This window comes from Myotis nattereri (assembly GCF_964212035.1).
Source record: "Myotis nattereri genome assembly, chromosome: 2".
NCBI classification, from domain to species: domain Eukaryota; kingdom Metazoa; phylum Chordata; class Mammalia; order Chiroptera; family Vespertilionidae; genus Myotis; species Myotis nattereri.
The window spans coordinates 26,845,973-26,873,718 of record NC_138076.1 but is presented as its reverse complement, the minus strand read 5'-3'; the positions used below and the strand labels follow the sequence as shown (position 1 = coordinate 26,873,718).

Sequence of the window (27,746 nt, the reverse complement as noted above, 5' to 3'; positions counted from 1 at the left end):
TCTTGTCATTGATGTTTCTATCTCTCTCTCCCTCTCCCTTCCTCTCTGAAATCAATAAAAATATATTAAAAATAAAAAATCCCAGATAAAAATTATACTCCTGCATGTTTGAGAACCTTCTAGAATTTTAATGTATATGTGGACAAGAATCACTATTATTCATCTCAATAACCTCTCTCTCTATCCCAATACCTTATATGTAGCATATACTCTGGGAATGCTTTTAAATAAAAATAGAACATTAAATGTATAGTTCAAAACACACAATAATACATTAGGCTGGACCATGCAAAATTATTTTTGTAGGTCAAAACAGTTGAATAGCAGTTATTTCTTTGGTTCAACCTAATATTTGTTAGGGAAAGTGAAAAATAGTCTTGCCAATGGTCTCAACTGAACTATAAGATGTCAAATAAATTAGCCCTCTTGGTTTTGAATTTTCTGGAGAGCATATGGAAACTAAACATATAATTCAAGTCTTAAGTTATAAATTCCTTAACTCTAAACTAAACTATAAAAATTAATAGCATAATATGAGCTTGCAGAAGGTTCTAAAATTTTTATTATAAGTCATGAAAGCATTGGACTCAAAGAGAGCACTGGATTTTTACATCTTCAAATGTCTTAAGTGAATTAATTGAATGCACTTTAATCTTTTTCACGTTCTTAAAATATTCTATAGAAACCACTCACAAATTATAAAAAGAAAAGTCTAATAAATCGACCCAAACACAGAAGAAGGTGGAAGTTAATGTTCTTAAATACAGTTTCCATCTTGTTGATCCCTTATACTAGCTTTTTAGTGGTTCCTATTACCCAAAGACCAATTTTGTTAATTTATCATTCGAATTCCTTCAAAATCTCACTCTAAGCTATCTAGTCAATGTGCCATCTTGACTCCTCAAAGCAAGTTGCCAAATTGGTCTACTTACCATCTTCTTCCTCACTTCTTTGTTTTTCTTCTGCCTAGAATGCTCTTCTATCAGTTGCTTTAGAGTTTATAGTATACATCTTTAATTTATCACAGTCTATCTTCAAATAATATTATTAAATTTCACATATGGTATCAGAATATATAACAGTATTTCCATTTTTCCTTTCCTGACCTTTGTGATATTATTGTCATACATTTCATAGTCACATGTTATAACCCCCACAATAGATTTTTAAAAAATATATTTATTTTCATTGATTTCAGAGAGGAAAAGATAGAGAGATAGAAACAATGATGAGAGAGAATCATTGATTTTCTGCCTCTTGCATGTCCCCTACTGGGGATTGAGCCTGCAACCCCGGCATGTACTCTTGACTGGAATTGAACCTTGGGACCCCTCAGTTCTCAAGCTGATGCTCTACCCACTGAGTCAAACCAACTAAGGCCACAATAGATTTTTTAATTTATGCTTTAAAAAAGTTATTATCTTTTAAAGATATTTTAAAAATAAGAAAAATATTATTTCCATTTACCCACATATTTACTATTTACCAAGTTATTTGTTTGTTTGTGTAGATTCCATTTCTGTCTGGTACTATTTTCCTTCTGCTTGAATAATGTTCTTTAAAATTTATTGTGGCATAAGTTTGCTGGTGATGACAGTTTTCTTGCTTTTATGTGTCTGCAAAAATATTTATTTCCTTTTTACTTGTGAAACATATTTTTGCTGGAAATAAAATTCTATGTTGACAGCATTTTTCTTTCTTTTAGTACTTTAAAGCTCCATTATCTTCTGGCTTGCATTATTTGTGACAAGGAGTCTATTGTTAATCTTACTTTGTTGCCTTGTATATAATGTGCCTTTTTTCTCTGTATAACAACTTATTTTTTCATCAATGGTTTTAAGCAATATCATTTTGTTGTACTTTAATATGTTTTTCTTCATGTTTCTTGTGCTTGGTATTTCTTACACTTCTTGAATTTCTGTATTTATATTTTTTTTATCAAACTTGGAAAAACTTTACGAATTATTTCTTTAGATATTTTTTCTGTCACTCTCTCCTCAACCTTCAACACAATAGGAGGATTTTAGATACACATACACATATAAATTATGCAGCCAAGATTTAGGGTGGGCCCTAAATAAAATGACTGGTGTTCTTATAAGAGGAAGGAAAGGGAGATTTGAATAGACAGAGACAGAGGGAAGAAGGTCCTGTGAAGAGAGAGGCAGAGATTGGAGTTATGCTGGCACAAACCAAAGACGGCTGGCAGCCATCAGATTTAGAAGAGAGGCGTGGGACAGATTCTCTTTCAGATCTACGTCTAACCTCCAGAGCTGTGAGAGAATAAATTTCTGTTGTTTTAAGCCACTTAGTTTATGGGAATTTGTTACTCCAGCCCTAGGAATGAATGAATACATTGCCACAATTTTCTCTTAGAAGTCTGGGTACAGATGAAAGAGTGTAAAAGTGTTTTTGAAGAGCCCTAGCTGGTTTGGCTTAGTGTGTAGAGCATCATCCTGAAGACTGAAGGGTCCCAGGTTTGATTCCAGTCAAGGGCACATGCCCAGGTTGCGCACTGGATCCCCAGTAAGGGGCGTGCAGGAGGCAGCCGATCAATGATTCTTCCTAATCATTGATGTTTCTATCTCTCTCTCCCTCTCTCTTCCCCTCCCGGAAGTCAATAAAAATATATATGTATTTTAAAAAGTGTTTTGAAGAGAAAATAAAATTTTGGATTGGGAAATATCTGTACTTTCTAACTAAGCCTGCTGGATAATTTATTTGATAATATTACAGTTTTCTTTCCTTGCAACATAGTGCATTATACAAAGTTAAAACGTTCTAAAAAGCTATTATACAAACACAAATTTCCTTCTGTAGAGTGAGGAACTGAACAGAGAGAATTGACATACAACTTCACTAAAACGATCTACACAATATCACTTTGTCAGTGTACATTAAATATTTAGTTTTACGGTAGATATGCAGTGTTTGTCAAGTTTTATTTTTCAAAAACTCTTCCTTTGAATTTGTCAAATCAAAATACCACCAGTGATGAAGAAAACCAAATCTGAGTTCATTGCTTCCTGGGTAAGAGAGAACGACATCATTTAAAAACACAAAACAAAACAAGAAGCAGTGAGTCTCCCCCAGCAGAAGTTGAAATGGCTAAATATAGGACATAAAGGAGGTACACCAAATAAGGTGAGATTCTGAGTTCAGGCCTCTGGTTGATTCACTGGTAGACTGTAAATTCTTCTTTTTCAGCTGGTCATTACAAGAGTGAGCACAGTTCTCAAGGAACTCTGGGATGGGTAGTTTAAGGTTCTTGTAGTTTCAGGGTCACATTGCAGGCAAATTAGTATTGAAAGAAGTTAAAGTTAGGGTGAGGGGTAGAAGAAGGAGGAATCCTGGAACTAGTTGAAACAAACAAAGAATGTGTTTTGCAGGAAACAGGATTTTTTTTTCTTGGAAGTGAAAGAGAACAATGTTGCAAAAAGGCCAGCAACCATTCAGAGAGCGGCACAGGCTGCTGCCTTTATGGTTTGGGGAAGAAGGAAGTATTCTGGTGCCTGGACTCCAGAGAAGAGAGTGCTCAGTGGGCGCCCCTGCCAGCAGGTTTATGAAAGTCTGGGTAAGGCTTTGGACACAAGCAGCCCTGCTTCAGCACATTGCAAGGTCGGGGGCAGGGTGGATTTTCTGGCACCCCTCTGCCCGGATCCCTCTCCTGCTACCTCTGACTCAGGGCAGCTGTGGTTTTGGGAAGACAGCCATGCTCAGCAAAGTACCAAGAGAGCCTGGGGCAGACAAGCTCCCATAGCAGCCTGAATACCAGGGCAGCGTTGGAGGGGGCTGCATTAGAGGGGTTCACAACTGGTTGATCAGGACTTTTGATTACTTTGATCTCAGTTATATTCAGACTGGTGAAACTTAACCCACGTGAGTTCTGTCCATTATTATCTTTACCTCCCTGCCCCTTAAAAAAATATAAGGCTGAGCTAACATTTGAGACTGGCAAGAATGGAAAGTTTGGGACATTATTTTGGAATTTATTTTAATATTTCTTCTTTGTGAACAGAGAATGTTCTGTATTGTATAGATTCTTTGTTACTTGTTGCGACTTTTTTGGAGTCCTTAATAAGTCAATTTTTGCAAATGTTGCATGGGTTCTTGAAAAATAAAGGTGTATTTTCTTACAGCTATACTTCAGAATTGATCAGTATGCCCAGAACATGGTAGGACTTCATAACTACCAATGTTGAATTAGCTTCCTCAGATGAAACACAGTGCTTGTATAGCAACTTCAGAATCCCTATAACATTTTTGTTTTGTGACATAGAATTTTGTGGGGATACGTTATGTCCCAGAAATGTCTAACTGTATACATCACAACAGATCTTCCTGAAGCCCCTGGAATGCTCCTCTGATGTGGTATGCTGACCACCTGTATCAGGATCACCTTGGGAGGCAGTTTTCCAGGTCTCTAACCAGACCTACTCAATCAGAATTTCTAAGGATTTCTTTTAAGACCATCTCCTACCCTTGATTCTTATGCACACTAATCAGGAACATCATATAAGAGACTTTTCAGCGTTTCTTCTTTGAAAGAACATGAAATCCGTATCATTTTATGTAAAAACGGTCATACGTTTGGGGCCTCCTCACTGGTATTCAGAGTCTGTTGTACCGTTGAAATGCTGCTCTCTCTGGAAGAACAATACCAATGTACATTGTCCCTACAGCACGTCAGTAGCTGCTGTTATATACATGTCCTAATTAAATCCTGACCGCAGCACTGTGATATGAGTGAATGTTTCCTTCTTTGGAAAAGGGTCTCTGAAGATGTAATTAAGTTAAAGATATTGAGATGAATTCATCCTGGGTTACCCAGTAGGACCTAAATTGAATGACCAGCTTCCTCATAAGAGACAAAAGAGAAGGCACAGGCAGAGACAAGAAGGCCTCGTATGGATTGATGATTGACAGAAGCAGAGATTGGAGTGATGCTGCCACAAACCAAGGAATGCCTTGTACCACCAGAAGCTGGAAGAGGCGAGGAAAGATTCACCCCACTACAGGCTTCTGAGGGAATATGGCCCTGCCAACACCTCCATTTTGGATCCGGTCTCTAGAACATTTAAACAACAACAACTCTGTTGTTTTAAGCCACTAAGTTTGTGCTACATGTTATAGCAGCCTAAAGAAACTAATACAGACTGGTATTGTTATTCCCATTCACAATCGCACAGCTGGGCCCACTGCAGTGCAATGCATCTATAATAATAAAAGCGTAATATGCTAATTGGAACGGACATCTGAACAACCTTCCAGACCACCTTCCTGTCGAAGCCATGGCTGGGAGGGCCAAGCCCCTTGCATGAATTTCATGCATTGGGCCTTTAGTGTTTATATAATAGCCTCTAGGTCCTAGGAAAATGGTAACTTTGAATTGATTCTTCCTTTTAGGGAATTTATGATCTAAGAAATAAGTCTCTTATTTCAACTTGATGGACCCAGAGGTAACTACTGCCCATTTAGTGAAGTGAAAAGGCTGGAGAGAAGTTACAGAATTCCCAGAAGTCTGTGTAGGAATTATTTTGGCTGGAAGAGGATGGCCCAGCATGCCCTTCACTGGTACTTAGCCTAGTGGCTTCATGGCACAGCCACACCAGCAACCCCAAGGACATGGCTGTGGCTGTAACCCCACTGTCCCAGAGTTGGGAGCTTGCCTATGTCAGCCTGTCCTTAAGCAGGGCGGTCTCCTGGCCTTTGACTTCTGTCGTCTGGCATTATGTCCACTATTTCAACTCCCTTTACAAGTTAGTCTTGGTTTCCGCAGCTCATGTGAGGGATCCACAGCGAATGATAACCAAGTTAGTGCTAGCCATGGCCCATTTCAATAACAACCCTCTAAAAAGATATTAAGCATATAAAGTATCCATGGATCTGAAAGCACTTGAGGATAGCTTTAAGGTTAAAGCATTAACTTTAGATTCAGACAGACCTAGAGAGGACCTAACTCAGCCATTTAACAGCTATGACAGATGGGGATCTTTAAGTGTCAGCGTCCTCACTTACAAAAGTGAATCTCACTTCATGGGGTTGCTGTGAGGATTAAAAGAGAGAATGTAAAGGGCTTGCCATGGTTGGCTTAGGGTTAGGGTTAGAGAGTGCTGGAAGGTAGCTATAATTAGTCTTCAAAGTCTTAACATTTCAACATAGTTTTGACTTTCTTTTACTGCATTTCCCCAACCCAGGTTCCCTGATCCTTAAAATTTAGGTGGACAAAATGTGGCCACTATAGGGTTAAATTTAGCCTCTTGTGAACTATAGATTTAAGGTTTCTTTGTGGTCTACAATTAGCATTTAATTTGAATACTTACCCTACTGCTGTTTGTTTTTCCTGCCTGAGAAATGTCAAGTGGGGTGGATGTGAAATAATCCTGACTGGGGATATTGAACATGTGAGAGTTTTAATGACAGTGGCTTTAAAAAAACTCCTACAAAATCAAGCATATGGGATCATTAAATTATTGATGATGTTTTTGCTGCAGTGGATTTATAAATAATACATGTTTAAAGGGTTATTTCCTTTACGTTTCTTTAGGGAAACTAAAGAGTATTCTCGTTTGAGTTTAAAGAGAACTGACAGTTGGAGAAAGGTCAACAAAATGTTCATTCATGCAGTTTCTATGCCAAAACCCTCTTAAACTTCAAATAAAGATTATTTTATATAATCACACCAAATAGTCTCCCTTATTTTTAGAGCAGAACTTGGCAATAGATTTAATTGAGCAATGGGTTGGGGTTGGGTGGGAGGGGAGCTTGAAATAATGAGAGAAGCTTCATATTAAACAGTATTACTTTTTTTCTTAGAAAACCTCCAAACTGAAGTTAGATTCTGTGAACAAAAACAAGAAAGGAACCCATCAGTTACTCTCAGAAGCCCATCAATTATCGGACACATTAGGGCAGTGATGGCGAACCTTTTGAGCTCGGCGTGTCAGCATTTTGAAAAACCCTACCTTAACTCTGGTGCCGTGTCACATATAGAAATTTTTTGATATTTGCAACCATAGTAAAACAAAGACTTATATTTGTGATATTTATTTTATATATTTAAATGCCATTTACAAAGAAAAATCAACCAAAAAAATGAGTTCACGTGTCACCTCTGACACGCGTGTCATAGGTTCACCATCACTGCATTAGGTCTTCAGGATATGTTGTTCTAAAAAGGGGTGGCATGAAGTGACTAGGGACAGAAATTGGAAAACTATGAAACCGGTTGTGGTTATTTTCCACCCAGGGTTGCCCTCCATGTGTCTGGAGGGCAGACCCATAGGGCAGACCCATGGAGGGCCAGAAATTACAGGTCAAGTTTTGTTTTATATGCATATGGATGGGTTTGGGGGAAAGGCATATGATCTATTGTTTTAATCAGATTTATGGCCTGGAAAAAAATTCACATCCACTGCTCCTTCCTTTTTCCTTTAGGAACTGGCAAAGAGGAGTGAGGAGGTCAAAGGCATGGGGGTGAGGGTGAAGGGAAGGGAGAAACTGAAGTTCTTCTGATGGTCATTAACTTCTTACCTCCCTTCAACCTTTCTACTTCCGTAAACCACAAGGAACACTAAATGTTGGCTGGTTCTGAAAGGGAAAATAAGACATTTGGGGGGCTAGTTATCTGAATCTGTGCCAGTAACCTGCCTTCTGACGCACACTCTTGCTAGCCAATAAGCTCCATTCTTATCTGTGATGCCTGGCCTGCCTTGCAGAACCTGTTTCCAGGAACATTCCCATTTCACAGAGGCTATAAACAATGAACCATATACAACCCCCGAGTGGGTTGGCAGAGCTGGCATCAGACAGGCCTCTGAGTGTAATCTCACTTCCCCTATCCCAACTCACGGTGGGCTGCAAAGCCCGTGAAAAGTCCAGAAGCCTGATCCATATTTGGGGGACAAAGGAACTAAGGGTATAAAGGGAAAGCTTCGTCCATATTCATCGCTCAGGATTTGGAGACTGACTTCCCTGAGTCACGGCACTAGTGCATCTGCAAATAAAGGCTACTCTTCTGAATACCCTCTGAGTGCCTGGCTGATTAATTCTTCTGTGCCGCCTGGAAGCTTATCTGCAACAGTTCAACTATATCCTAAAAAACTAATCACTAGAATCTGAACATGAAACAGTATCCAGCAACAGTCCCGAAGACAGCCCACTAGAGTCGTTCTTTAAGCTGACAGGTGACAGTTATAGAGAGGGATTGCTGGATAAAGCAAAGACACAAAACAACAGTTAGAAAGTATGAAGAAAATGTCAGTGAAAGCCTGACCAATAGAAACGGTTGAGGGTAATGTTGGTGATTTGGATAAACAGCCAACTGGATTTGGGATTTACCCTGAAAACTAGTGAGGCGTTGCCCAATTTGGGGTGTGAGGTGGCATTTTAACCATCATGGTAAAGTGTTGTCCAGAATTTTTCTCTTTATCATCATAGGTTCTCTCCAAACTCCTCAGGACACTTCAGCCAAGGACCATCTGCTAAGGGGAGAACTTGAGTAACATCTTAAGATGACATAGCTGAAGCACCTAGCCCAGCGTCTGGTCTAAATGTGGTGCTAATAAATGTTAGTTCTTGTTTTGTGCCCTTAAGACATATGAGACTAATAGAATTTTGAGGGAAGTCATTAGTCTGAACTCTGTACAATTGCAAAGTATGCTATATTTGTGATGATGTCACAGAATGTTTGACTGGGAAGGGCTGAAGGATCATCTTCAGGGCTAACTCCTTTTCTTTCCCCCAGCTTAATTTAGGTATAATCCTATATAATAAAAGGCTAATATGCAAATAGACTGAATGGTGGAATAACCGGTCGCTATGATGAGCACTGACCACCAGGGGGTCAGTGCGCTCCCACAGGGGAAGTGCCACTCAGCCAGAAGCCAGGCTCAGGGCTGGTGAGCACAGCAATAGTGGCGGGAGCCTCTCCTGCCTCCATGGCAGTCAGACATCCCCTGAGGGCTCCCAGAGGCTGGGCTGAGGGACCTCCCTGAGTGCATGAATTTCATGCACCAGGCCTCTAGTTGACAAAATTGTATATATTTAAGGTGTACAATGTGATGATTATACACACACACACACACACACACACACACACATTATGAAGTGATCACCATAATCAAACTAATTAGCATATCCATCATCTCACTTAGTTATGTCAGTGTAGGCAGTTATAGTTACTAATATAAGGGGAAAAGCAAAAAAAAAAAAAATAATTTTAATAAACTGGGAAGCAGCAACAAATAATAACAGAATCTCCATCTAGCGTACCGGTAAACAGACCCATTAACACACTCCAAGGGTGCTGCCACAGGCCACAGAATGGGACAGGAATCCTCCTTAGAAATGCTAAAAGCCTGGTAAGGGAAGTGGGGGAGGAAATTCCTCTGCTTGGCAATGAACTGAACAAGTGAAATGGGAGTCAGGGTGATGAAACAGAGGGGCAGGGCCTCGTGTGGGAACGATTGGAAAGGTAACTGGATTGGATAGAGGGATGAAACCCCAATAGAATTCATTTACTGGGAGGAGAACCCAATCCAAGGCCGTGAAAAGTAAAAGTTTGGGTTGGGTAATTTCAATGGTTCTTGTCCTTTTCCGAAACCAGGGGTTGTGAACCTTTTTTCTGCCAAGGGACATGGGGGTATTTATAGCATCATTCAAGGGCCATACAAAATTATCAACTTAAAAATTAGCGTGCTATATTTGGTCAAACATTTAATTAACTCACCCCTAATGCCTTGGCAGGACCTTATATGGCCTAAACCCGTGATCGGCAAACTGCGGCTCCCGAGCCACACGCGGCTTTTTGGCCCCTTGAGTGTGGCTCTTCCTAAGCCTTAGGAGTACTCTAATTAAGTTAATAACAATGTACCTACCTACATAGTTTAAGTTTAAAAAATTTGGCTCTCAAAAGAAATTTCAATTGTTGTATTGTTGATATTTGGCTCTGTTGACTAATGAGTTTGCCGACCACTGGCCTAAACCAAGAAGATAGAAGGAGAATTAACAAAAGCCTTGGGGCCATGCGTCTAGAGCCTGCCCACCCTCTAGGTCACCAAAGCTGTGTTAATTCTTAATTCACAATAAAATCTTACCATCACGTTTAAACTTCTCCACACGTGTGCATTTGTAATTCTTTCCTAACGTCGCCACAAAAGGACCTCTTGCACACATGGCAACAGATATCATTTGTGTGTGAGTGTGTGTGTGTGTGTGTGTGTGTGAGATGAAAACACTTAAGATCTAGTCTCAGTAAATTTCAAGTATACAGTAGCCATCATGCTGTATATCAGATCACCAGAACTTACTCATTTTATAACTGAAAGTTCATACCGTTTGACCAACCTCCTTACTTTCACCCCCCAGTTCTGAGCAATCACTGTTTCTGTGAGTCTGACTTTTTTAGATTCCACATATAAATGAGGCCATATAGTGTTTGTCTTTCTCTGTTTGGTTTATTTCACTTAGTAATGTCCTTTAGTTTTATTCATATTATCTCAAATGGCAGGATTTCCTTTACTCATGGCTGAATAATTATCTATCTATCTATCTATCTATCTATCTATCTATCATCTATCTTGATGACAAGGATGTTTAAATAAACAGAACTGTCCAGGTGGCATCCTGCGTTCAGATCATTCCTCTCGCTTTCAGGCATTTCATCTGATTGATGATCACTAACCTAGAAGCCCTGCAGTCAGACAAAATTCTATAAGACACTCTTATTAAGACAGAAAGAGTGACTCATATTTTAGAAAGTTTTCTAATAACAAGGTTAAGCCTTAGTTAGAGAACTCAGTGAATCAGTTTACATTTTTTGGGGACCTAGCATACATTTTACCTGTGGTCAGAGCTCAGTAAATGTGTGTTTATACCCCTAAGAATTAAGGTTAAGACTGTGCTACAAAAATACCTCCTGAGCCGAGGCAATGTTTTCCATCCTCCCTCTGTCCTGTCTGCTTAGCGTTCCCTCCCTGCTTTTCCTCACAGTTCTCGCATGAAAAGTGATCTAGGGTGACAGGAAATGGGGTGACTCATCCGACATCAGACAGCTCTTTTGATTTGTCCTTTTCATTGGCCTCAGTCTCGGCGACTGGGAACCACCGTGTTGTCTGTGGATGTTTTTATTTTGCAGAAGACACACATGGACTGCAGTGCGACTCTGACGATTTTGAGGTCTGATGCGCGTGGCTGTCAGACAGCTCTTTGCTTTCCACAATCCTTCGGCTAGAAACAGCAATCACAGTGTGTTTTACTCATGCTGACCACCAGCAAGGGCCAGGGGTGCCTTCGCTGTGGTTTGTGTCTCTGGTTGTATGTATTCATACCTTTCTTTAAAGGTAGGTTTTGTTTCTGTTTTATCTCATAATCTCTTCTTAGTTACATATATTTACTCTTCTAGTTGTGCTTGGTTGAGCAGAGAGATGAAATATTCTACGGGGAAATATGGAGTGTCTGCACAGGAGTTACTGTTGTTACAGCTGTTAACCTATTTTTTATTGGTTAAGTTTAACGTGGAAAATAGGATTTTGGGGGTGGGATGAGGAGGATGGTGAAGCATTTTAAACCCTATTTTATTTTATTTTCCCAATTAAAACATGGTAATAATAATAATGACGCAGTTTTCTACCCACCTGTGCCACGGATGTATGCAACTTATTTATTTGTATTTGTACTTAATACTTTTTCAAAATGGATCTATTTGTTAGCGGCTACTATTACTCGGAGTATGAACTCTTCCGTTTGGTAGGTAGGCATCTTTGTTTTGGGAAACATGTCATATTACGATGCTGACATGTGTCCTGAGAGTAAGATCATTCATTTTAAAAGTTGAGACTTAGAAACGGACAACAGCTGCTCTGCCTGGACAAAGCCGCACGGCCATGTGCTGCCGGCTGTGCAGGGATTTGCTCTTCAAGACTCACGGCGGGTTTCTCTAAAATGTCTCAAAGGGAAAAGAATGCCTCACGGGGGAAATGGGTAATGGGGAGGATTTTTGATTGTCTGTTTTATACAAACATATTTCTACCATTATTTATTATGATGTCAAGAATGATGTTTTACATTTAAAATTGTTCTTTTCTGCTGAAATTTCAGTGTTTCCAAAAGCTTTTGTCAAACGACTCTTTTTATTCAATATTATAACACCTGTCCTTCTGTTCATTTTTACCTAATTAATTTTTCAGTTTCTTTAATGATTTTTTCTTTCAGGGTGTCAATATTGTCAACAAATTGATAGAATAATATTTCAGCTGTCAAATTTGAAATCTATAAAGGAAAATATAGAGGGTATTAATGAAGTGAATTATGGCAAATGAAAGCAAGTAACCTACTTTCAATGCATTCTTAGAAAAACACAAAGAGGTAGGCATTAAACTAGTGTCTAAAATTAAGCAACTGAAAATGCTATTTAAGAACCAATTTTGCATTATTTTAAAAAACAGTTCAAGTAATTTTGCCTTAAAAGCCTTGCATTCTCACAAATCCCCACAATAATTAAATTTCAAAGTTGATTTTAAGAAAGAGTATGGCTTGTGAAGACCTTAATGATCTTACTAGCTATTTCAGTTTGCAGCTAGCTACCTTGCTAGGTGAAGAAACAGGTGTGTGTGTGTGGGGGGGGGGGGTCACTATTTTGACAGGAAAGGGCAGGACTATCCCTTAGTTACTGGATCAGTAAGACTGTGAGCTGCTTTCAGTGACATACGCAAAGATGAGAGCTATGTCTCTCGTTATGTTTGTGGTGCCTCAGACTTTGAAAAGTGCGTTTACTAACATCATTTCCTTGGCGATAGTCCTGAGAGGTAAGCATTCCTGTTTTTGTCTTGGACTCCTCACTGCCTGACCCCCCAGTGACGGAAGCCGCCAGAGACTCCCCAGCATCCTCTCTGCTTCTCTACTTTCCCCCTCTGTTTGGCATGCAGATGGCGCAGGCTGTGCCTCGGAGGAGAGACTCTTTCACAAACTGTTTTCGCATTATAACCAGCTCATCAGGCCCGTGGAAAATGTTTCTGAGCCCGTCAGGGTGCATTTTGAAGTGGCCATCACACAGCTGGCCAACGTGGTAAGTGCCTCAGGTTCACCACTTGTGCTTCAAGGAGCCCCGACTCTGAGGGGTCAGAGTCCCCAACCATTCTTCTACTTCCTGCACATGGGAGACACGGGAATTATAAAAATACAGACGGACAAGAATCTTCATGGCTGCTGGCCCTGCGCAGCCGTCCGGTTGTGGGAGAGACTTTCCCCACCGATGCTATAATTATTCACATTAACACAGGATCGTTCTGGAAGTGTTTTTAGAGGCAGTTTGTGAAACAAAGAGGTGAAGGGGAAGTTGAAGGGAGCAGGCAGAGGGAGCTTCCCTCACTGTGCCCCTGTGATGCACCAGGGGCTGTCTGCGCGGCGGCCATCTGCTGCATTTGACGGCTGAGGAGCTAGGAGCTCAGTTAAGCAGCTCTTCCCAAGCTCCTGCAATTGCGGTGGAAGTGTTGTTTGAATCAGCCCCGTTTAACTCCAAAGCTCATGCTCTTCTACTCCATACACAAAGTTGCTTTATGGCTTCTATGTGACATAAGAAGAAAAAAATCATCTTCTTACTTATAGGATTCCATCCAGACCTGGAAAACCAGATGGGAATTTGGAGTTCTTATTTTAATTTATTGCTACCATGTTCAAGGGCAAATAGGACTAGAGTCCTTTCTTTTGACTAATTACTCTTCATGCCCTACTTGCTGGAAAAGGAGGCAGTGGTGGTTGGTACTCTAACACAGAGGTGGGTTCTGGGCTCCAAGGCATGGCGGAGCGGGGGCGGGGGACGGGCGGGGAGGTAGGTCCGGCCTGAGGTGCAGGATTTGGACCAAATTCCATGAATAGGCAGGCTTGGGAAGTAAGGGACGTTTGAAGCATTTCCAGAGAGTGGTGTTAGAGAGAGTTCCTGAGACAACAGTGCACAGAAGGAGGGAGCCACCTTCACCACATCGGTCCCAGCCCATGGATGGGAAGGAGGCCTCCTTCTCCTAGACTAGGCTCTGGGTGGAACAGTGGTGTCTCTCTAGGTATACCTGGGGAAAGACCTTCATGACAGAAGTGAAGTCAGGCCCCACCGTGTTTCTCCAACCCATGCTTCCCTGTGGCCTAGGCTGACCCTGGCCTGGTCCTCTAGTTTTTGGCCCAGGTTGGAAGTGTGTGTATACTGTAGAAAGAAAGAAAGAAAGAAAGAAAGAAAGAAAGAAAGAAAGAAAGAAAGAAAGAAAGAAAGAAAGAAAGAAAGAAAGAAAGAAAGAAGGGAGGGAGGGAGGGAGGGAGGGAGGGAGGGAGGGAGGGAGGGAGGGAAGGAAGGAAGGAAGGAAGGAAGGAAGGAAGGAAGAAAGGAAAGAAAGAAAGAAAGAAAGAAAGAAAGAAAGAAAGAAAGAAAGAAAAAGAAAGAGAGAAAGAAAGGAGAAAGAGCGAGAGAGGGAGGGAGGGAGGGAGGAAGGAAGGAAGGAAGGAAATAGATGTTAACTCTCACCTGGAGGGGACCACTCATTCCTTTAATAAGTTTTTATTTAGTTCCTATTCTGATTCCTCCCCCCTACTCTTGCCCTCCCCCAGATAGCTTAGTACTGGACTGGAAGCCATATTTGTATGGATTGGGTTCTTAGGAATGGAACGCTGAACTGAGATTCACCTAGACTCTGTGAGGAGGCCCGCCTCAGTGTACACAGCATCACTTCAAACCTCTGGCTGATAGATCCTTTCAGGACATTGTTCTGAAGATGCGGGGTAGGGGACCGCTGAATAGAGATTCTGACATTTGCATTTGGCTGCTATCAGAGACTGAACAGAAACCACAGCTTAAATAAAAAAGTTTCTTTCTTTCTTGTGTAACAGAAATCCAAAGGTTAACAGTCCAGGAGGCTCACACCAGGTGACTCCGTGGTGTCAGCAGTTGCCCCACATGTTGTAGTTGCTCAGGTCATGCACTACACAGCTCCAGGGGATGTCAATCACATGGACTGTGATGCTAAAAACATAAACCATGCATGGTGACATTGGCCAAGGTTCATTCTATCTTCCTATTTCACCGTCCTTAGCCTGTGGTTTCTTCCCTCAGTGTTGCCTCATGGTCCAAGGTATTAATTCTACCTTACGTATTGGTAGAATTCTCCAGGAAATCCTATTGGAACTGGACATTTCTTTTCTGGGAGGTTTTAAATGAGCCATTCATTTTTAAATAGATATAGGTTATTCAGATGATTGACTTCATCTTTGAATTTATATAGTTTGTGGCTTTTGAAGAATTGGTCTCTTTTTTAAGCTGTTGAATGTATGATAAAATTATTCTTAGTACTGTTTTCTCTATTCTTTTTAATGGCTCCAGGATCTGTGGTGATAACTATTTTATTCCTGATATTGGTGATTTGTGTCTTCTCTCTTTTTATTTTTGTCAACCTTGCTAGAAGTTTATCTATTTTGCTGTCCCCACAAAGAATTAGCTTGTTTTATTACTTTTCTTTATTGTTTTCCATTTCAATTTCATTTCTGCGCTTACATTTATTTTTTTCTTCCTTATGCTTGCTTTAGGTTTATGTTATGCTTCTTTTTCTAATTTATTGAAATAGAAACTTTGGGTTATTGATTTGAGACCATTTCTCATTTCTTATGTAAGAATTTAATGCTATAAAATGTCTTCTCTGCATTGTTTTTAGTTACTTCCCTCATATTTTGATATGTTTTCACTTACATGTATTTTAAAAAATTTTCTTTGAGACATTGTCTTTGATCACTGATTATTTAGAAGTGACTTGTTTAATATTCGTGGATTTAGAGGTTTTCCCATATCTTTTTGTTATTGATTTCTATACTTGATCTTAGCCAAAAGGCCAAGAAGCAATTGTTACAGATTTCTAGTTTGATTTCAGATGGTCAGAAAGCACACTGCATAATTTCAATTATTTTAAAATTGTTGAGGTTTATATTATGGCACATAATATGAAAAAAATGTGTCTGCTGCTATTTTGAGTGGAGTGTTCTATATATGTCAATCTTATGGTTGATTATTTTTTCAGATCTTCTATATTTACGCTATTTTCTAGTAGTTCTGTTGGTTGCTGAGAGGGGGACTGAAATCTCCAGCTATCATTGGGGGCTTGTCTGTTTCTTCTTTCAGCTTTATCAGTTTTTATTTCATGTATTTTGAGATTCTGTTGTTTGATGTGTGTGCAGTCAGGATCATTCTAACATCCTGGTGGACTAATCCTTTACCATTATGTTAATGTCCCTCTTTGTCTTTAATAATTGTTTTTCCTCTTCAGAAGTAAGACTTTGCCAGATATTAATATAACTGTTCTTTTTTAAAAAATATTTTTATTGATTTCAGAGAGGAAAGGAGAGGGAGAGAGAAAGAAACATCAATGATGAGAGAGAATCATTGATCCACTGCTTCCTGCACACTAGCCACTGGCGATTGAGCCCGCAACCAGGGAAGGTGCCCTGACTGGGAATTGAACATTGAACTGGTGACCTCCGGTTCATAGGTTGACACTCAACCACTGAGCCACACCGGCTGGACAATATAACCATTCTTCTTGGTGTGTTGAAGGCTATCTGTTCTTATGTGAGGCACCAGAAGTCCCTGTGGACCATATTCATTGTTGTCACTGAGCCATGGTGAGCTCTGGAGATAGCTCAGTGATGCAGTACAGCCAGGATGCACAGTCACCAACTCTCTTCTAGAAGGTTCTAATCTACACCCTCTGTTACTGTCTGAGCTGCCAGGTTGGCCTTAGAGATTTCTACATGGAGTGTATTTGCTGTTCTACAGAATGACTTGGCCACAGGTTTACTGGGTGGATGACCTTTTGGTGTATGAGTATGTCCACTCCCCCCCTGCCCCCCCACCCCTCTGTGGTTCGCAGGGCTTGGGTGATGTGCTGTGAAGGAGTGGCAGGTTGCTGCTGGAAAACTCTATGCTGAGCTGAGGCTGACATTTCAAAGGGCAATTGGGCTCAGGACTCAGAGCCTGTGCAAGCATGTCAAACTCCCGGCCCGCGGGCTGCATGACTCCTTTATTTGGTCTGTGTTAGTCTTTGAGTTTGACATGCTTGCTGTAGAGTGTTGAGGAAGGGAGGTTTTTCAGGAAATTGAGAAGACCATCAAAACAATGAACCAGGTTCAGATACCTATCACCTTCTGTGGTATTTTTCCTCCCTCTTTCCCACTCTCCCTCTGCTCTCCCTTCTTTCCTTTCATGGGCTCAGAAACCTTTATAGGCTATGGTGAACAGAAAGGCTTCACAGAAGTGGCGAGTCTTAAATCACATTTGAAAGACAGTCTTTCAGCCACATTTTCTTTCAAAGTCAACAGGGTTGAGGTCAGAAGTGGAATATCATATTTCTGGCTGCTTTTTATAAGTTGACTTTTCAATCTTCTTTGTTTCCCTCTATTAACATGAATAACTCAGATTTGGCTCTTTTTAGTAGTAATTCTTGTTCTAAGATCCACCTCTATTAACAATACATTTGAGGCTAAATATATTGTTTCTTCTTCCCAGGATGAAGTAAACCAGATCATGGAAACCAACCTGTGGCTACGTCATGTATGTATCTACATCACATGTCTTCTTGGACCTGTGTTACTCATGGGTCAGCCTAACAATGCCCGATGGATAATCATCCAGTAGCATCCCCTCTTTCCATCTCCACCTTGTGAGAGAGCATACAATATCACCTTTCTCCAAAGCCTGAAGTTCAGCTCTGTGAATAGCTGGCTTGATGCAAGCTCCACAGGTGCAGGAACCTAGTGACAAGGTTCTCTGAGACAGAAACTCTGTCCTTTCTCGTTTCTGCTCACAAATCTTCTGTTTTCATCTGTAGCTTGAGCTCCAGAGTCAGGTGTCTGCCCTCTCTTTGAACCTGCTCAACTAATCCTGGAGAAGTCAGTAGCTGAGCATGACAGCATATGGGTTAGGGTTCCACCAGCTGGTTTTAGGTTATACCATTTTGCTTTTTCCCTTGTATTAATCTTTCACTCAGATTTTGTAACAAACTCATCATCGCACACTTGAACAACCTTTCCAGTCTCAGAAATGAGTTGTACTCCAGTGTGAATATAGTACATGGAACATGGAAGTTGAGCCTAGAACCATGGCCAGCTAATTAATAATCACTATTTATTAGATAATTTATATTTTCCAAAATTAGCTCAGCTACTTATCCCCCTATTTCGTTGATTTAATTTCCCAATTTTTGATAGAACCCAATGTACTCTTCAGTTAAGAACTTAATTTTTCAAAAGTACTGCTGAACAAACATAGAATTAACATTGGAAGAAATTTGCTAAGAAAATTTTTTTTAAAGCTGACTTCTATTTCCTTTAGATCTGGAATGATTACAAATTGCGCTGGGACCCAATGGAATTTGATGGCATTGAGACTATTCGTGTTCCTGCAGATAAGATCTGGAAGCCTGACATTGTTCTCTATAACAAGTACGGGAGTGGACAGCAGGAGTCTCTAAAGTTGCCTTTGGTACATGCTGACTCATACATAGCAAAGGGGATATTACTAATGGTCTGATTTATTTTGCAGTGCTGTTGGTGACTTCCAAGTCAAAGGCAAGACAAAAGCTCTTCTTAAATACGATGGCATGATAACCTGGACTCCACCAGCTATTTTTAAGAGTTCCTGTCCTATGGATATCACTTTTTTTCCTTTTGATCATCAAAATTGTTCCCTGAAATTTGGTTCCTGGACATATGACAAAGCTGAAATTGATCTTCTGATCATTGGATCTAAAGTGGATATGAATGAGTTTTGGGAAAACAGTGAATGGGAAATTGTTGATGCTTCTGGCTATAAGCATGACATAAAATACAACTGTTGTGAAGAGATATACACAGATATAACCTATTCTTTTTACATTAGAAGGTTGCCAATGTTTTACACCATTAACCTGATCATCCCCTGTCTCTTTATTTCATTTCTAACTGTGTTGGTCTTTTACCTTCCTTCTGACTGTGGTGAAAAAGTGACACTTTGCATTTCAGTTCTGCTCTCTCTGACCGTGTTTTTGCTGGTAATCACAGAAACCATCCCATCTACATCTCTTGTGATCCCCCTGGTGGGTGAATACCTCCTGTTCACCATGATCTTTGTCACCCTGTCCATCGCGGTGACTGTATTTGTGTTGAACATACACTATCGCACTCCAACAACACACACCATGCCCAGCTGGGTGAAGATGGTTTTCCTCCAGCTGTTGCCCCAGATCCTGATGATGAAGAGACCTCTGGATAAGACCAGGAAGACAAGTTCTGATAAAAACCCCAAAAGCATTTCCAGTAGGCCTACCAAAGTCAAGTTTGATAATCGCAGAGAACCCAAACTTCTGAAAGAATGCTGCCGCTGCCATAAATCACATCAGCTTGCCACCAGCAAGAGAAGATTAAGTCATCAGCCTTTACAGTGGATGACAGGAAATACGGAGCACTCACCTGAAGTCGAAGATGTGATTAACAGTGTTCAATTCATAGCAGAAAACATGAAGAACCAAAATGAAACAAAGGAGGTAAATGCATGTCTCCTCTAGCCTGTCCACCCGCAGCAGGACTAGGGACACTTTATAGACATGGTCAGAGTTAGCTCTGTTTACCAGAGGGTCAGGCAGCATTACTCTAAGACCCAGTTCTGTTATTACACAGTTATGGGTGGACTGACCTGGGGCCAGGCAGCCCTAGAGCAAATCTCCACCTCCAGCAATGTTAACTCAAGTGAAATCCGGTTAAAATAAACATTCAGGGCCACCTTGGTTAATGAAACTAATGAAGCTCTTGCACAAGAAAGTGTCAGGCAAGAGGTGGAGAGGGGAACGCTGCCCACGGAGGGGAAAGAGAAATGACTATAGAGCAGCTTGCAATCTGACGGCAGTGGGGGGAAAGTGGGGGTGAATCCTTCACAGCTCAATCCTGCTTATTCTACTTCAGAAGGATTTAGTTGCTGATTGAATGAGCTCCAGGGATATTTTTAGCATCAACGTATTCTGCTCCCGGTGCCTAGAGTCTAACTATAGTACCATGGGCATCCTCCATCCTCCAAAGAAAGAGATCAAGAAAATCACACCCACTTTCCATACCATAAGGGTGACTAGTTGAGGGCATCTGAAAACTCATGCTGGGTGCCTGATTTTGACCTCATATTGCAATTACCAGCATCGTATCTCCTAGCGAAAGGATAGCTCAAGATCTAAAGTCTGTCCTGGGGGTGCGGGGGACGATACTGTGACTGCGTGTCACTCAGGTGGGGGTGGGGTGCATCACAGGACAAGTGAGCCCAGAACTCCCCTCCATGGTGACACCTTCGTAAAATCTAGGGGAGAGTTGCTGTTGACTTAATCACCACCAGGGAGGGCTCTCAAGACACAAACGGAGATTTTGGCAGAAGTTAGGTCACAGTGACACGCGAACTCATTTTTCTGGTTGATTTTTCTTTGTTAAATGGCATTTAAATATATAAAATAAATATCAAAAATATAAGTCTTTGTTTTACTATGGTTGCAAATATCAAAAAATTTCTATATGTGACACGGCACCAGAGTCAGGTTAGGGTTTTTCAAAATGCTGACATGCCGAGCTCAAAAGGTTCGCCATCACTGGGTTAGGAGGTCAAACACTGGAAGGCTGCGAGAAAGGCAATGAACTCTCCATCAGCAGCATGATCCCGAGGCCTAGAGGGCTGCCTGCTCCTGATAAGGGCGTCCTCCTTCATGCTGCATGTCCTACCCTCCCTGCCTCAAACCCGTTTCCCAAGACTTGCCAAGGGGACAGGTATCCACTGATGCCAATGACGAGAACCGCACTTTCTGAGCAGCTATTTCTTGGGAGTGCTCCTTGCAGTCCAGAACGGTCCTTTGGCCCACGGGATCCTGGCTTATTGAGATCTGCCTGCTCTGTGGCCAGCTGCCCAAAGCACTAATGGGGTGTGAGGATCCACCCTCTTCAGGCAAAACAAAAGCTCTTCTGCGTGCTCTGTAGAGTTAACCAAAATAATACCAATATTTGCTTTAGAATTTGCCAGGAGCATTTTCTTTGAAAAGGAAGAAGCTTATTTGTGAAACAGAGCACATTTCCTATGGTTTTGATTTTTTTAAAATTGATTTGATTTTTTTGTTTGTTTGTTTTGTTTGGCTTTCAGGTAGAAGATGGCTGGAAATATGTGGCCATGGTGGTGGACAGAGTATTTCTTTGGATCTTTGTCATTGTCTGCGTGTTTGGAACTGCAGGGCTATTTCTCCAGCCGCTGCTGGGGAACACGGGAAAATCTTAAGGATTCGATCTTTTGAAATTTGCAGATGCTCTATGTGCTGTGTGTTCCCTACCACAAAGAAAGGGACAGAAAGCTTCCCATCTAAGCGCCCCATCTACTGAAGCTGATGACTGGACGGAAAAAGAGCACTTGATTGAAAAGGAGGAGCCGGGGTGCCCTCCTCTGTAGCATGATGCTGGAGCCCAGAGCTGGCAGCACCCCCAGGCCTCTCTCGTCTGGACATGTTCAGCTTCCAGGGCCATAATGAGTCATTACACAGCGAACCACGTCATCGGCATCAAGCCACACCACAGAGGGGTTCTGCGGTCCCTCCAGTTTATGCTGCTGATCAGCAGAATGACACAGGCCAGACACGAAACTCGAGCGTGGCCCTTGCTGACGTATGCAATGCTCGTGAACTCTTGTGGGCTTGCTTTCTGGTGCATGTGTCTGTGATGTAGCTCACACACCAGCATGATTTCATACAGTAGTTAGCACAAAGTAATGGCAGGTGGTCGCAGTCGATCTCAGCAGGCTGTATTTAATTAGCATTTATCCGGCCAGAAACCAGTGGTAACCCAGCACTGTGCTAGGCATCGCAAAGGTGACAGAAATAGGCTGCCCCCAGCAGTCCCAGCTTTTTAGGGAAACACGGACACACAGATCTCCAGGACTAAGTGTCACCTGGGGAAGGAACTAGAGCAATCAAAACAGGAAAACATGGAGGGGGTGGCCAGGCAAACCCAAGGCAACCTTCATTGTCTTTTCCCTCTGTTCATTGTAGCTGAGACTGAAAATAAACTTATTTCTTCTGTCAGAAATTGTGACCTGTACCTTTTGGAGCAATTCCTTTTCTGAGAGGGAACCCTTTGGAAACTCTGTTTTAGTCCACTCAAATTTATTACCTTCTTGTTTGTTGTATAAATAGTATCTGAACAATTTAAAAGACATATTTTAAAGCAGAAAAAAGAAATCTGCCCTAACAAATGAACTACTTTTATTTTTGCCTTTTCCCTTCTAGTCCTTGCCTATATGCATCTATACTTTTTCTTTATTTAAAAAAATATATTTTTATTAATTTTAGAGAGGAAGGGGGGCAGAGGGAGGAAGAGAGAGAGAGAGAGAGAGAGAGAGAGAGAGAGAGAGAGAGAGTAAGAGGGAATCATTGATCGCCTGCCTCCTGCACGTCCCCTGCTGGGGATTGAGGCCACAAGCCAAGCATATGCCCTGACTGGGAATCAAACCATGACCTCCTGGCTCATAAGATGATGTTCAACCACTGAGCCATGCTGGCCGGGCCACATATAATTTTTTACACTTCAATTTTACCTTGCAATTTTGTATTTTTCTGGTTTCTCAAAACACTATATTAGCAACATTCCTTCATGATGTTATATAGTCTTGAAGTATAGTTTCAAAGATTTCATAATCTTCATTGCGCTGATTCACCATGGTTTCTATTACCCCATGTTAATGCTTCCTTGTCTGTCTCACGCTGGAGCATAAGGCAGTACGTGGCACACCATGCAGAGGTATTGAATTTGAATTACTCTGTTTTAAAGTATTTTTACTCCCTCTCATATTTGTGATTGAAGTACCTATTATTTTATCTTTCTATCTTTACATTGGATTGGTTGTTACTTGATCCTTTTTTTTTTTTTTTTTACTATCAAACCAATTCAATATTTAATTTTAAAAAAGGTTTAATGGCCCTGAATGATGTTGCTCAGTGGTTAGAGCATACCCAAAGGTCAAGAATTTTATTTCCGGTCAAGGGCATGTACCTGGTTGCAGGTTCACCCCTGGCCCCAGTTGGGGCGGTTGCAGGAGGCAGCCAATTGATGTGTCTCTCTCACATCAATGTTTCTCTCTCTCTCTCTTTCCCTCCTCCCCTCCCTTCCAAGCTCTCTCTAAAAAGCAATGGAAAAAATATCCTCAGGTGAGGATTAACCAAAAAAACAGTTTTAGTGATGGTAAAATACATATAGCATAAATTTATCATCTTAACTATTTTTAAGTATAAAATTCATATAAGTATTAAAACATTCATAATATAGTACAATCATCACCACCATTCATCCATAAGAACTCTTTCATGTTGCGAAACTGGAACTGCATCCATTAAACAACAACTCTTCATGCTTCTCCTCCCTGCACTGGTAATTACTTTTTCACTTTGTGTCTATTAATTTGACTATTCTTGTATCTCTTATAGGTAGGTTAATACCGTATTTCTCATTTTACAATTGGCACATTTCACTTAGCATAATGTCTTCAAGTTTCATCCATGTTGTAGCATGTCAGAGTTTCTTTGCTTTGTGTATGTATATGCAATATTTTATTTATACATTCATTTATCAGTGGGCACTTGGGTTGGGTTGCTTCCAGCTTTTGGCTTTTGTGAATAATGCTGCTGTGAATATGAATGCACAAATATGTCTTTGAGTCCCTGATTTCAATTCTTTTGAGTATGTACTTAGAGGTGAAATGGCTGGGTTTTGCTGTAATTCTAATTTTAATTTTTTAAGGAATTGCCATTGTGACTGCATCGTTTTACATGTCCACTCACAATTCACCAGGGTCTCCTTTTCTTCACACCCTCACCAACACTATTGAACACATTTCACCATATTCATCAGGGCAAAGTCGGGTGGAGGGAGGTGCAAGCGGTGGGAGAAGGAAGATGTCGACTTTGAGTAACACAGAGGCACCATCTGAGGGCCCAGAGAGCATTTATTGGGATGTCCCCACTCCACCCAGCTTCCCCAAGGCTAGGGTGTGCCTCTTGCGTGTGGTGAGGGGCTGGGAAGTAAGAACAGGAGCACACCAACTGAGCATGGCCCCTTGCCCATCCCCCCTTTTGACTGGAACTATCATCTGAATCCTCCAGCCGTACCAGCCATTCTGGAGATGCTATTACATGCGTTTTACACAAATGCACGCATACACACACACACACACACACACACACACACACACACCTACGCATATTTCTAGTTGGTGTTTGGAAAAGTCTAAAAGGGCTGTTGTCATGTAGGGCCTGGGGGTAGGGATCCTATAATGTGTGGGACAGACCAACGTAGGATTTTCCCCATCAAACCACCTGTAAACCTCCCTATGAAAAAGTAGAACCCTCTTGAGGGTATGAGTTTGGAGGCCAGGCCTGTGAAGGCACATGCTTAGCAGGCGTGTTGAGGGGCAGTCACACATTCTCACTGGATCCTTCTGGGTGGCAGGAGCATCCCTCCTGCAGGAGAAACAATAAGGCTGACCCCTCCCCACTCCTCCAGCCTCCGAGGGTGGAATTTTGCAGGTGAAGAGGATGTTAGGAGGCTGCTCATCTTCACAACTTATGGCCTTCTTTCTATGATCTCCCCTTGGAGACTGCAGTTCCTCTGTCCTGCACGGATCTCCTCTTGTTGCCCAAAGCTGGAGCCCTCTTCGAGCCTTCAGGGCCATGTCTCACTTGAGGACAGGCCAGGCTGCTTTGCCCCAAAGCGCTTACACTGCCCGGAGGTGCGACAGTGTGCATCCGTGGATGTGTTGCCGCCCTCGGCTACTTTTCCCAAACCTAAGATTGTCCACGAACCAAAGGAATCATGTTACTTCGATTTTCACTATGATTTTATTGCCACGCTGAGCAGAAAGTCTTAATACAAAGAAGGAATATGTGTCAGGTTAAACACAAATGAGAGTCACCATGGCTATTAATGAAATAAATACACTTTAATACAAAATAGGAGGTGCTTCCATGAAAGAATTATGACACGACCAGAAAGGTCTTTCCCAGCATAGAGATACTGCTCTTTGGGAATTACAGGGTTCTAGTGTCGCTGGTTAGAGGCCATCTTTAAAGGGACCAAGGTAAGAGTCTATAACTGCTGTGGTTCATGGACACAGGTGATCCCACTACATGTATCCCTGGACAGGTGGAGAGATCAGCTGTCATCATCTTACCCCAGGGATTATTCTTAGCACTGAGGACTAGAAAGCCAGATAGTATGTCTCCTTGTACAACACAGCATAAACTATGCATCATCATCTCTGGTGTACTCTGTCAAAAGTATTATGCTGGAATTACAGTTGTAACTTCCAATTTTCAGAACATACAGGAGACAGAAGAACAAGCTAAATGACACCAGAAGCCAGCAACCAGACAAATACGAAACATGAGACATTCTTGGGGGAAACTGATCTAGTTTTTCAACAAGTCAGTGACAAGAATTAAAATAGATTTAAAAGGCACATCACTATGGGTTAAATCCTATTGTAGACAATCTGGCTATAAATTTTGGTTGTTCTTGAGAGATGGAAACTTAAATATGGAATTATTAATTTTTCTAAGTATGATAATAGTATTTTTAAAACTTTAAAATATATATTTTTATTTATTTTAGAGTGGAAGGGAGACGGGGAGAGAGAGAGAGAAACATCAATGATGAGAGAGAATCATTGATCAGCTGCCTCCTGCAGGCCCCATACTGGGGATTGAACCCACAACCTGGGCATATGCCCTGACTGAGAAACAAACAGTGACCTCCTGGTTCATAAGTCGATGCTCAACTACTGAGCCACACAGGCCAAGCTAAAAACTTGTTTAAAAAATTAAAACAATTTTTAAAAAATCTTTAATTTTGAAAGTATTATATAGGTCCTCCTTTCCTCCAATTAACCTCTTCCAATCCACTCCCAATCCACCCCAGGCTCTCACCATCCCATTGTCTGTGTCCACGAATTATTCATTAAAAACATTTTAATCTGAGAAAAAGTTTAAGGTATGTGCTGAAGATCACACACAGAGAGCTGGAAATATTGGAGGATTGAGCAAGAGTAAAAATTTGTCTTTATTTTAAATGAAAACCCCAATGCAAACTTGCTGGTACTGGTTTAATTAATCAATTGAGTCCTGACTATGTACACAGCTCTACTAGATGCTGTTGGGAATATAACAGAGGGTTATATTATGATATAGGCAAGGCCATAAAATTCACTTAATGAAATACTAAAGAACAATTGCCTTCTAAACCATATAGCAGAAACTGAAAACACCATGGATTTTCAGAGACAAGGAGTTCAGTGGGGCCCATGTGCTCTATAAAGGCTTCATGAGGAGGTGGAGTGGTAGCAAAGATCTGGAGAGTGAGAACAATTAGGACAGCTCTGTGTGTGCCCACTCCTATGTGCATGCCCAGTGTGTCAACGAGTGTGTGTGCCTGCACGTGTGTGCCCAGGCATGTGTCTGTCCCACATGCTCACACGTGTGGCGGAGAGTTGTGTGGGTCCTGCTGCGTCCACTTGGAATTAGCTGGCAAGATTGCCCACAGAGGGTTTTTCTTGCTATACATTTGAAATAAAAATTTATTTGCTCTAAAGTTCTCTTTTGTACTTACTTTCTGAGGGTTATTGTGATATATAAATATTTATCCTTTTCCATATTGGAAGCGGGTGTTGCCTCCCAATTTAGCTGCAACGAGGAATAAGCTGTACGCACATGTATAAAGGTTTGACCTTTGCTGTATTTGTGCCTGGTCAGAAGGAGGCTTGGGGAGTGTTTCATGTGGTATTTTTCAAAATTTGAGACTAGATTCTAATCAAAATGCATTTTTCTAAGATTAGTTTTGCCATTTACCTAGCAAACTAATGAGTTAAATAAAGTTAAAGTCAATAGCATTCTCAATAAAATGAACAGTGATTTGCCCTTTGATTTCACAATCCTGTCAGGGATTTAGGGCATCGAATCCTTGGTTTCATCACAATATTTTTCTGTAAATTCTGTCCTACAGTAGAGAGAAAGCAGATTCATTTTCCCAAAGGATCAAAGTTATAATTAGAAACTGTGTAGTTTAAAAATTGTGAAAGCTGCAGTATACATATCCAAAGAATAGAATTTTAGAGTGGAAAAGAGTGTCAAAAGTGATGAGTCATAACCTCTTACTGACCAGAGAGGGCAAATGATGTGCCTGAGGTCCCACAGCTCACAGCTGGGAAATGGCTGGTCTAGAGTCCTTGTGCCCTAGTTTCTACTTCACCATGCTGCCTCCTTTTTAAAAAATTCCAATAAAACGTGCAGAAAAATATGGATATGTGGGTTACACACGGAGCCCCAAAGTTCTATCATGGTTGTTGAAATTTGTCCATCCACAACACGCAGCCAAGATGTATCTCAGGCAAAGCCACCAAGAACAGGGCGCAGGAGACCCGAGTCTGCCCACACAAATACCTTCACCGAGGCCTCCTTGAATTCTTGGGCCTCAGTCTTGTTAGGCCTCAGTCCAGTCCCTGGGGACATCCTTGTGCTGCCGGCGTGTGGACTCCGCCCTGAAGCCAAGGCAGGGGCCTGTAGAGGTTCTGTTTTACTAGACCCAGGCCCACGCTAATGGCCACCACGAATTTACTGTGGGCAAACGCACGTTTCCCACGGTTCAGTTTCCTTGAGGACGACACAGGCCCTTCCAAGAAGCATGTG

At 41.3% G+C, this 27,746-nt stretch overlaps 1 protein-coding gene across 1 annotated transcript; it reads left to right on the top strand.

Annotated features, from left to right (window-relative positions):
- The first annotated feature begins 11,236 nt into the window (after positions 1-11,236).
- On the top strand, positions 11,237-22,158 carry CHRNA6 (cholinergic receptor nicotinic alpha 6 subunit). Its single transcript, XM_081084927.1, has 6 exons — positions 11,237-11,342; positions 12,927-13,066; positions 17,534-17,578; positions 18,359-18,468; positions 18,569-19,547; positions 21,170-22,158. Exons 1-6 carry the CDS (start codon positions 11,261-11,263, stop codon positions 21,299-21,301), a joined length of 1,488 nt encoding a protein of 495 aa, XP_080941053.1. The 5' UTR covers positions 11,237-11,260; the 3' UTR covers positions 21,302-22,158.
- Positions 22,159-27,746: the final 5,588 nt, after the last annotated feature.